Source organism: Rhinopithecus roxellana, chromosome 6 (genome assembly GCF_007565055.1).
Source record: "Rhinopithecus roxellana isolate Shanxi Qingling chromosome 6, ASM756505v1, whole genome shotgun sequence".
NCBI classification, from domain to species: Eukaryota; Metazoa; Chordata; class Mammalia; order Primates; family Cercopithecidae; genus Rhinopithecus; species Rhinopithecus roxellana.
Window position 1 is genome coordinate 79,593,516 of NC_044554.1, and position 10,732 is coordinate 79,604,247.

At 63.0% G+C, this 10,732-nt stretch overlaps 1 protein-coding gene across 1 annotated transcript; it reads left to right on the forward strand.

Annotated features, from left to right (window-relative positions):
* The first annotated feature begins 277 nt into the window (after positions 1-277).
* AEBP1 (AE binding protein 1) lies at positions 278-10,609 on the forward strand. The gene is made up of 21 exons (XM_010374554.2): positions 278-914; positions 2,636-2,977; positions 3,527-3,598; positions 3,717-3,788; positions 3,897-4,019; positions 4,096-4,173; positions 4,984-5,061; positions 5,182-5,259; positions 5,363-5,416; positions 6,078-6,187; positions 6,269-6,408; positions 6,789-6,873; positions 6,977-7,121; positions 7,218-7,303; positions 7,567-7,690; positions 7,914-8,110; positions 8,201-8,380; positions 8,617-8,968; positions 9,050-9,189; positions 9,311-9,410; positions 9,645-10,609. The coding sequence occupies exons 1-21, from the start codon at positions 662-664 to the stop codon at positions 10,307-10,309; spliced, it is 3,474 nt and encodes a 1,157-aa protein (XP_010372856.2). The 5' UTR covers positions 278-661; the 3' UTR covers positions 10,310-10,609.
* The last annotated feature ends 123 nt before the right edge of the window (positions 10,610-10,732 follow it).

The following is a 10,732-nucleotide window of genomic DNA, read 5'->3' on the forward strand; positions in this document are numbered from 1 at the left end:
GCCCCGGTGGTCTTGGGGTCCCGCCTTAAGGGCGGTGCCTAGGGCAGAGGGAAGAGGGATGTCGGCCCCTTCAGAACCGCACCCCAGGCCCTCCCCACCACCTTTCCTTCCTTCAGGCCCTCTGCCTTCCCAGTGGCCCCGCCCCCTGCCCCTCTGTCCTAGGCGCAAGTCTCCGGGCGTGGGACGCTCGCCGCCAGCGCCCGCTCGCCCGCCCCGCCCCTCGCCCCCCGCCCCCCCGCAGCCCCTCCGTCCACTCTCGGCTCCTCCTTCTTTTCCTCCTTTTCCTCCCCGGGGGTGGGGAGCCGGCTCCGGAAGCCCTGGCGCCCACGCCCCGGCCCCCGCCAGCGCTTTGGAGACCGCTCTCCGCTCGCGAGTGCGCCACGCGGGGCCGGAGCGCCTATCGCCGCCAGGGCCTCGGAGCGCCCCGACCACCCCTGAGCCCCTCCGGCCTCGGAGCTCCCCAGCACCCCTTCCCGGGTCCCCTCGCCCACCCTAATCCACTCTCCCGCCCTTTCCCGGATTCCCTCGCTCACCCCATCCTGTCTCCCGCCCCTTCCTGGATTCCCTCACCCGTCTCGATCCCCTCTCCGCCCTTTCCCAGAGCCCCCAGAGCCCTTGACCCCTCGTGCCCTCCCCGGAGCCCCCCGCGCGTGCCGCGACCATGGCGGCCGTGCGCGGGGCGCCCCTGCTCAGCTGCCTCTTGGCGTTGCTGGCCCTGTGCCCCGGAGGGCGCCCGCAGACGGTGCTGACCGACGACGAGATCGAGGAGTTCCTCGAGGGCTTCCTGTCAGAGCTAGGACCTGAGCCCCGGGAAGACGACATGGAGGCCCCGCCGCCTCCCGAGCCCACCCCGCGGGTCCGAAAAGCCCAGGCGGGGGGCAAGCCAGGGGCGCGGCCGGGGGCGGCCGCAGAAGGTAAGAGCCCGGGGCAGGGCGGGGGCGTGGGGGTTGGCATCTCAGGTGGGAACAGGGGGATTCGGCAGGGTCTGGCCACTCCCCAGTCGTCCCAGGGAGGAATGGCTGGCTTACTAATGCGCACGCGAGCCCAGATGCCTGGAGGGACCCTGTGCCAGGCCGAGGTTAGCGCTGGCCTGTAGGCACATCCAGCACCCGGGCGGCAGAGCCACTTTTGGGGGCCGGTGGCTCTAGGGTTAGTGCTGTGGTTGTACAGGTCGCTCATCCCCATTCCTTCAGTATGCGACAGGGTCTAGGCTTGAGCCACAGGGGACTGTGCTGTGTCACCCCCTGCCATACTAATGGGTCCACTCTGCCTGTTGGTGGCACAGCTTCAGGTCGTCCCTTCCTCCTACCTTTGCCCTCCTACTCCAGGAGGACTCACATAGGTGAGAAGGTTGTTGAAGACCCCTTTTCCCACAGGGCTTCAGGTGGCGGTGAGCAGTGGGTGGTCCTGCATTAGTACTGGAATTAGATGAGGTGATGCATCACTGAAGCATTTAACCCATGGCCTCTTGCATAATCGGTTGTCAGTAAATCTTAGCTGTTTTCATCGTGGCCCTCTGGAAGGTGGCAGAGGGTCTTGTGATCCTTGTCTCCCAGGAGATTCCAAGGCACCATCCAACTTTCCTGATGTCAGCAGCCTCTCCTCTGCCACCCCAGCTCTAGATCTTTCCTGGCTGCTTCCCACACCCTGGGCTCCCTGTGCCCCTCCTGCCTCTGGCTCTCCTTCCAGGCTTGCTCTCCTGGCTCTGGGGAACCACTCTAGCAGCCCTGTGTCCCCTGGCTGTCTGCATTGGATAGCTTTCCTGTTTCTGCCAAACTTCCCTCATGCTCCCCACCTCTCATCAGGTTCTCAATAGCACTTCCAGCTCCTGCTTAGGGTCCTGATTCCCCATGGGAATCCTCACAACCAGTCCCCGCTCCCTCTCCCAGACTCTGAAATGAGTGAGCAGCCACAAGCTCCCTACCTGTCCTTTCTGTCCTGTGTGTGATCCCCGAACCACCCAGGACTCCCTATCCTTCTAACCAATTCCAAATCCCTTACTTCTCGAAAGGGGACCACTTCCTCTTCTTTGGGCTTCAATACTCAGCCAAGTCCAGGTCCCTGCCCAGATGTCCCTGGGCTCTGAGCCCATGGAGTTCCCCCCTGCCTTCTCCTGCTGGGGGCAGCTTTGTGGTAGGGCCTCCAGCAGCACAGTAGATGCTTTTCTCTGAAGCTTTTCTTGCCCCGTAGGAGACCCAGGGAAGGTCCTGGGTCCATGTCCCTTCCTTTGTATGGCAGTTGGCAGGGATGACCAAATGCTCCTCCAGGCCTGAATGGCTCAGTCATCTCTCTGCCCCTTCTGTGCCCAGCACAGAATAGTGGAGTGGATAGTAAGGAGCCCCTGTTGAGGTTTTGGCAGGTGGGGGGATGAGGGCCTCCCTCTGGGAACTGGGCACCCTATGCTCAGTCTTTAGAGAGGTTGAGATTGGTGGTCACAGACCCAGACTTGCAGACAGAAAACCCGGGTCCGGATCCCAGTTTGCCACTTGGGCAAGTGACTTAACCTCTCAGTTTGTTGATCCGCACCGGGAACTGACAAAAGTCCCTGTGCCCAGGTTCTGGGCATCTAGAGAGGGACCTCATGGGGGCACAGAGCTGGCTCTGTTCATTTGACACGAGTTTGCATCTTGGACAGTGCCTCCGGAAAAGACCAAAGACAAAGGGAAGAAAGGCAAGAAAGACAAAGGCCCCAAGGTGCCCAAGGAGTCCCTGGAGGGGTCCCCCAAGCCGCCCAAGAAGGGGAAGGAGAAGCCACCCAAGGCCACCAAGAAGCCAAAGGAGAAGCCACCTAAGGCCACCAAGAAGCCCAAGGAGAAGCCACCCAAGGCCACCAAGAAGCCCAAGGAAAAGCCACCTAAGGCCACCAAGAAGCCCCCATCAGGGAAGAGGCCCCCCACTCTGGCTCCCTCAGAAACCTTGGAGTGGCCACTGCCCCCACCCCCCAGCCCTGGCCCTGAGGAGCTCCCCCAGGAGGGAGGTTTGTGCCCGGCTCCTCTGGGGTGATGGGACTCTGACTGTCTGCTCTGGTGGAGGGAGGGAGTGGGAGGCAGGTTTCTGGGGCCCTGTTTCCTATAGACCTTCAGCTCCCCACTGATGGGACCTCACTTTTGCTGTAAATTTCACAATTTGATTGGTGGGCTCCCTCAGTGCTGTAGCCTCTTTTGGGTAGGGAGAGGGCTTGGCAGCCTTGTGGGTGGGACCTCTGTCCCCCAGGTCCCTGTCCAGATGTCCCTGGGCTCTGAGCCCATGGAGTTCCCCCCTGCCTTCTCCTGCTGGGGGCGGCTTTGTGGTAGGGCCTCCAGCAGCACCGTAGGTTCCCCAGAAGGTGGGCCCAGCTCTCTGGCCCCATGAGATGCCAGCAGGATGCTGAAGGCCAGAGGAGCTCAGTCCTCCTTGGAGTGAGCTTGGCCTCAGTAGGGTGTCCACAGGCTCTGTGTGGGCTCTGTGGGTGGCTGGTGGCCTGAGGTTCCCAAGGTGGTCAGAGCAGGCCTCCCGCCCACCTGCTTCTGGAACTCCTGTGTTGCAGGGGGGCCCCTCCCAAATAACTGGCAGAATCCAGGAGAGGAGACCCGTGTGGAGGCACGGGAGCACCAGCCTGGTGAGTGGCCATCATCTGCCTGGCCTCAGGGCCAGCTGCCCTGGCTGGTCGGACTGAGGGCTTCCCCAGAGTGGGCCTGGGTGGGGTTGTCAGGCAGCTACCAGCACTTTCCTCTCAGAGCCGGAGGAGGAGACCGAGCTACCCACACTGGACTACAATGACCAGATCGAGAGGGAGGACTATGAGGACTGTGAGTAGGGCCCTGCCAGCCCCGCCTGGGTCGGACCCCTGGCCTGGGGGATGCGCCGATGGGCCCATCCCAGCCTTGGGACCCACTCAGAGCCGGCCTCCCCCTCAGTTGAGTACATTCGGCGCCAGAAGCAGCCCAGGCCACCCCCAAGCAGAAGGAGGAGGCCGGAGCGGGTCTGGCCAGAGCCCCCTGAGGAGAAAGCCCCGGCCCCGGCCCCGGAGGAGAGGATTGGTAGGATGGGGGGCAGGAGAGGGGGTGCTGTGGCCACTGGTGCTCTGGCCCTCTCCTAACCTACCTGCCTCTCCAGAGCCGCCTGTGAAGCCTCTTCTGCCCCTGCCGCCCCCTGACTATGGTGATGGCTACGTGATCCCCAATTATGATGACAGTGAGTACCCAGCACCCCAGAGTCTGAGGGACATAGGCAGGTGGGAGCCGGGGGTGTGGTCAGGAGCCAGCTGGGGCGACTCATGCACCTTGCAACCCCACCTGTGCCTGTGGTTACCTCGCTGCCCTTGCTGTCCCCGGGTGCCCACCCCAGCCGCTGCCCAGTCTCCTCTGCCCTCAGGCTGGTCTTTCCTTGGCCATTTCCCTGGTTCCTGCTTGGCTGTGGCCCCCACTGGAGTGTCCCTAGGCACACACTCTGCCCTCTCACCCATGTGGGCTCCAGCCCTCCCAGTCCGGTGCTCTGGCTTCCCGCTGGCTCGTGGCCACCGCCCCGCTCTCTTCAGGGAGCCCAAGGGCTTTTACCTTCCCCTTGTTCATGCCCCTGCATCTCTGGAGCCCTCAGGTTCCCCTTTCTCCTGGGCGGTAGCCTGCGCATTGCCACTTCCTTGCCCCCAGATCCCCATCAGTGCCTCCAATGTCCCCCCATCTCACCCCCCAGCCTGCAATCCCAGGCACAGGTGCCAGTTGTCCCTCCAGGCCGTTCCCATGTCCTGGGCCTAGAGTCCTCCTTTCCCCGGGCCAGATGCTCCTGGGAGGCCTGGCTGGTGACTTCAGCAGGGTCTTGCTCAGCTGCCCCCGAGCTCGGGCTGCTCCTGACTCCTGCAGGACCCTCTCTCCCCACTCAGCTGTTCCCCATCTCCCGTCTTCCTCCCCTCTGGCGTGGTCCTGCCCTGCTGAGCTCCTGTGGACCCAGGAGCTGCGGCCCTGCAGCAGGGTCAGGGCGGCCTCAGCTGGCTCTCCCTTCCCGCAGTGGACTATTACTTTGGGCCTCCTCCGCCCCAGAAGCCCGATGCTGAGCGCCAGACAGACGAAGAGAAGGAGGAGCTGAGTGAGTGGGACCAAGGACTTCCTGCACCAGGCCTGCCCTGAAGGCCACCTGGGGCCTGCCTGACCCATCCTACGTGGCCCCCAAAGCCCTGACTGGGCCCTCCTACCTTGTACCTTCCAGAGAAACCCAAAAAGGAGGATGGCAGCCCCAAGGAGGAGACCGATAAGTGGGCAGTGGAGAAGGGCAAGGACCACAAAGGTGTGTGGCTGGGGCTCGGGGCCTGGGTCCCTGTGGGGCAACATCTGGACTCCTGATTGCCTCCCAGGCCCTTGGTGCCATGTCCTCCCTTCATTGTCCCTAGAGCCCCGAAAGGGCGAGGATGTGGAGGAGGAGTGGACGCCTACAGAGAAAGTCAGTAAGTGGGGGGCCCAGGGGGGTGAGAGTGGGGGCCACAGGATGGCGGTGCTGGGACAAGTGACTGGCTCAAGGCCACAAACAGGAGCCAGGCCCCTGAAACCCTTTCCTACTCTTAGATTCTTGGGACCCAGAAGGGAGGGGCCCCGGGAACCCAGGACAGCCTCGCTTGGCTGCCCTAGCCCTGGACCCCAGGCTGGCCTACTTCAGGAGGGTGGCAGCTCCCCAGGGCCCCTAGCGGCTGGGCGTGGTAGGGGGAGGACCTGAGGCCTTGGTGGGGAGTGAGGACCTCAGCTACCTTCACAGGTGTCCCTGCAGGGCCATTGTGCAGACAGTCCCCATCTGTAGCTGCACCCTGGGGGAGTTCTGTGATTTCACGTGTGTCCCCTGAGAGCTGGGCATGGTCAGCCCATTCTCCAGATGGGGCAGCTGAGGCCCAGGGAGGGGAAGCACAGGCTGGGATTGGAAGCAGCTCCTGGCCTGGCTTTGAGTCAATTCCAGGTGGGCTGGTGCAGGGCACCAGGGAGCCACCAGCCAACCAGAGCTGCCCTCTGACTGGTGTCCCCGATGTGCCAGGAGTGGGCTCTGGGCTCCTTGGTTCTGGGTTTGGTGGTGGGAAGGATGGAGCTAGTGAGCCACCAGTCTGGGGTACACGTCCTCAGAGTGTCCCCCCATTGGGATGGAGTCACACCGTATCGAGGACAACCAGATCCGAGCCTCCTCCATGCTGCGCCACGGCCTGGGGGCACAGCGCGGCCGGCTCAACATGCAGGTGGGCATTGGGTTGGGCCCATCTCCCAACTGGGATGATGACTCCTCCGCCCATGCTCAGCCTCCCCTGGCCCCTGGACAGGCCGGTGCCACTGAGGACGACTACTATGATGGCGCATGGTGTGCCGAGGACGATGCCAGGACCCAGTGGATAGAGGTGGACACCAGGAGGACTACCCGGTTCACAGGCGTCATCACCCAGGGCCGAGACTCCAGCATCCAGTGCGTGGCCAGGCTCATGGGTAGTTGGCAGGGGGGAGTGGCTCCATAGGCATGGCTCTGTGTCCTATTAAGGAGATTCCAGTGGGCCCTTCTTTGGCCCAGCCAAAGAAGGCCAAAAAGATCAGTGAGGGGCTGACCCTGCCCATCCCCACTCCTCAGCCATGGTCAGTCAGCTCCTGTGTCCTGATGAGCACATGAGTTTAGGGACAGACCACCTGCCCATGGCTATGTGACAGGCATAGGACCCAGGCTCAACACCTGGGCTGTGTGCCACTGCCCTGCTAGCTCTTAAATTCCTGGGGCTCAGAAGAGGGAGGCTCAGGCCACCTGAGGGCCTGGAAGGGGGAAGATCCTTGCTGTGACCACTGTCCACTCCACAGTGACGATTTTGTGACCACCTTCTTCGTGGGCTTCAGCAATGACAGCCAGACGTGGGTGATGTACACCAACGGCTATGAGGAAATGGTGGGCCCCATGCCCAGGCTCCTGCCTCTGCTCCCATTGTCTGGGCGGGGGGCGGGCTCTCAGAGGGGTTGGCAGTACTGCTCTGAGGCCTGCCCCTCCCCAGACCTTTCATGGGAACGTGGACAAGGACACACCTGTGCTGAGTGAGCTCCCAGAGCCGGTGGTGGCTCGTTTCATCCGCATCTACCCACTCACCTGGAATGGCAGCCTGTGCATGCGCCTGGAGGTGCTGGGGTGCCCTATGGCCCGTGAGTGTGGAGGGCTGGCAGGGGCTTGGAGGGGAGGTGGGGTGCTAGGGTGGGCCACCTGGCACCCGGCTAAAGACAACCCCCCCTCCCTTGCAGCTGTCTACAGCTACTACGCACAGAACGAGGTGGTGGCCACCGATGACCTGGATTTCCGGCACCACAGCTACAAGGACATGCGCCAGGTTGGGAACATCTATCCTGGGGCTGGGAGTGGGACCTATCTGTCTGACGGGAGTGTGTGCCTGGTGTCACAGGGCCCAGTCCCTACTGGTTCCAGGGACGCTGGCTGTCCCTCACCTTAGGAAGGAGGCCAGTACCTGGGGGCTGCCTGAAGGGGTCATGCCTGTCGCTTGCCATAGAGTAGGCCCTGGAAGTGGATGGAAGGGGCATGGTCAGCGGGGGGACGGATTGTGTGATTGATTCCATGTCCTCCCCTCTGCCCCAGCTCATGAAGGTGGTGAATGAGGAGTGCCCCACCATCACCCGCACTTACAGCCTGGGCAAAAGCTCGCGAGGCCTCAAGATCTATGCCATGGAGATCTCAGACAACCCTGGGGAGCATGAACTGGGTGAGGGTCTGTGGGGGCCAGCAGCTGGCCTGCGCTGCTGGTGAGCAGAGTTCACCGCCTCCCGCCTGTTCTGGAGCCCCTCTGGGGATTCTGGCTTGTCTTACAGGGCCCTAGGAGCCCCAGCTGTCCCCCAGACCCTCAGGTGTGAGGTGGGTCTGGGTCCTTCCTCAGCTCCCCTGGGCCTTGGGAGACTGAGTGCTCACTGAGGCTCCCGCCCTTGCAGGGGAGCCTGAGTTCCGCTACACTGCTGGGATCCATGGCAACGAGGTGCTGGGCCGAGAGCTGCTGCTGCTGCTCATGCAGTACCTGTGCCGCGAGTACCGCGATGGGAACCCGCGTGTGCGCAGCCTGGTGCAGGACACACGCATCCACCTGGTGCCCTCACTGAACCCTGATGGCTACGAGGTGGCAGCGCAGATGGTGGGTTGAGGGTGAGGCTGGCCAGGGGCCAGGCAGCCCGGGCTTGTGGGGGTGTGGGTGGCCCATGCCTACCCTGCTGGCTCTCAACAGGGCTCAGAGTTTGGGAACTGGGCGCTGGGATTGTGGACCGAGGAGGGCTTTGACATCTTTGAAGATTTCCCGGATCTCAACTCTGTGCTCTGGGGAGCTGAGGAGAGGAAATGGGTCCCCTACCGGGTCCCCAACAATAACTTGCCCATCCCTGAACGCTACCTTTCGCCAGATGCCACGGTGAGGCTGCAGCCTGGCTGAGACGGCAGGAGGGAGCAGCTGGACCCTGGGGTCCTGGTGTTCTGGGCTTGGGGGTGGGGCTGACGGTGCCTGAGCTCCAGACGCTGAGGCTCTGGGGGTTGGGTGACAGGGAAGCATGCGAGTACTGGTGTGAAGCTTCATGGAGGGTGATGGGCTAGGTTGGGGATGGTGGCTGGAGGCTGCAGCCCTGGCCTCACATGTGCTGGCCACTCCAGGTATCCACGGAGGTCCGGGCCATCATTGCCTGGATGGAAAAGAACCCCTTCGTGCTGGGAGCAAATCTGAACGGCGGTGAGCGGCTAGTATCCTACCCCTACGACATGGCCCGCACGCCTACTCAGGAGCAGCTGCTGGCCGCAGCCATGGCAGCCGCCCGCGGGGAGGATGAGGATGAGGTCTCTGAGGCTCAGGAGACCCCAGACCACGCCATCTTCCGCTGGCTCGCCATCTCCTTCGCCTCCGCCCACCTCACCTTGACCGAGCCCTATCGCGGAGGCTGCCAAGCCCAGGACTATACCGGCGGCATGGGCATCGTCAACGGGGCCAAGTGGAACCCCCGGTCCGGGAGTGAGTCAGCCTGGAAGGGGCTGTGGGCGGGGCCTGGTCCGGAGAGGGGCTGACTTTGGGTCTGTGTCTGTCCCCGGCCAGCTATCAATGACTTCAGTTATCTGCATACCAACTGCCTGGAGCTCTCCTTCTACCTGGGCTGTGACAAGTTCCCTCATGAGAGTGAGCTGCCGCGCGAGTGGGAGAACAACAAGGAGGCGCTGCTCACCTTCATGGAGCAGGTGGGGTGGCCAGGGCAATGTCTGGGGAGAGGAGGCTGCAGAGATTCCTGGACGGGCGGGAGAGAGCAGCGGACCACATTGGACCTTCCTCAGGACCAACAGCCCTCACCTGCTTCCCCAGGTGCACCGCGGCATTAAGGGGGTGGTGACGGACGAGCAAGGCATCCCCATTGCCAACGCCACCATCTCTGTGAGTGGCATTAATCACGGCGTGAAGACAGGTACCTAGTGTGCACATCTTTACCCCACCTTCCTGAGGGAGGACACTGCCAGAGAGGAGGGGGGCTTGGGGAACTCAGCGAGCAGGCTGAGTCTGGGGAGCCTGGGGGCGGAACCAGGGAGGCGGAGCCTAGGGGCAGGACTCGGGGAGGGCGGGGCCTAGGGGCAGGACTGAGTGGGAGGGTGGGGGCCTGCGAGGGGCGCTCTGGGGCAGCCGGATCGTCCTCCCTCCACAGCCAGTGGTGGTGATTACTGGCGAATCTTGAACCCGGGTGAGTACCGCGTGACAGCCCACGCGGAGGGCTACACCCCGAGTGCCAAGACCTGCAATGTTGACTATGACATCGGGGCCACTCAGTGCAACTTCATCCTGGCTCGCTCCAACTGGAAGCGCATCCGGGAGATCATGGCCATGAACGGGAACCGGCCTATCCCACACATAGACCCATCGCGCCCTATGACCCCCCAGCAGCGACGCCTGCAGCAGCGGCGCCTACAGCACCGTCTGCGGCTTCGGGCACAGATGCGGCTGCGGCGCCTCAACACCACCACCACCCTAGGCCCCCACACTGTGCCTTCCACGCTGCCCCCTGCCCCTGCCACCACCCTGAGCACTACCATAGAGCCCTGGGGCCTCGTACCCCCAACCACCGCTGGCTGGGAGGAGTCGGAGACTGAGACCTACACAGAGGTGGTGACAGAGTTTGGGACCGAGGTGGAGCCCGAGTTTGGGACCGAGGTGGAGCCCGAGTTTGAGACCCAGCTGGAGCCTGAGTTTGAGACCCAGCTGGAGCCTGAGTTTGAGGAAGAGGAGGAGGAAGAGGAAGAGGAGATAGCCACTGGCCAGGCATTCCCCTTCACAACAGTTGAGACCTACACAGTGAACTTTGGGGACTTCTGAGATCAGGGTCCTACCAAGGCCCCAGCCCAGCTCAAGCTACAGCAGTAGCACTTCCCAAGCCTGCTGACCACAGTCACATCACCCATCAGCACACAGAAGGCCCCTGGTGTGGACACTGAAAGGAAGGGCTGGTCCTGCCCCTTTGAGGGGGTGCCAACATGACTGGGACCTAAGAGCCAGAGGCTGTGTGGAGGCTCCTGCTCCACCTGCTAGTCTCGTAAGAGATGGGGTTGCTGCAGTGTTGGAGTAGTGGCAGAGGGAGGGGAGCCGAGGTCACTCCAATAAAACAAGCTCATGGCACAGACTGCTCACATTCTGAGGGGTCAGGGATGGGGAGGAGGAGGGAGACCGGCTGGTGAGTGCAGGGGCTATGGTCACTGTGGGTACCCCTGCAGGAGTCCTGTACCCAGAGTGCCCAGGGCT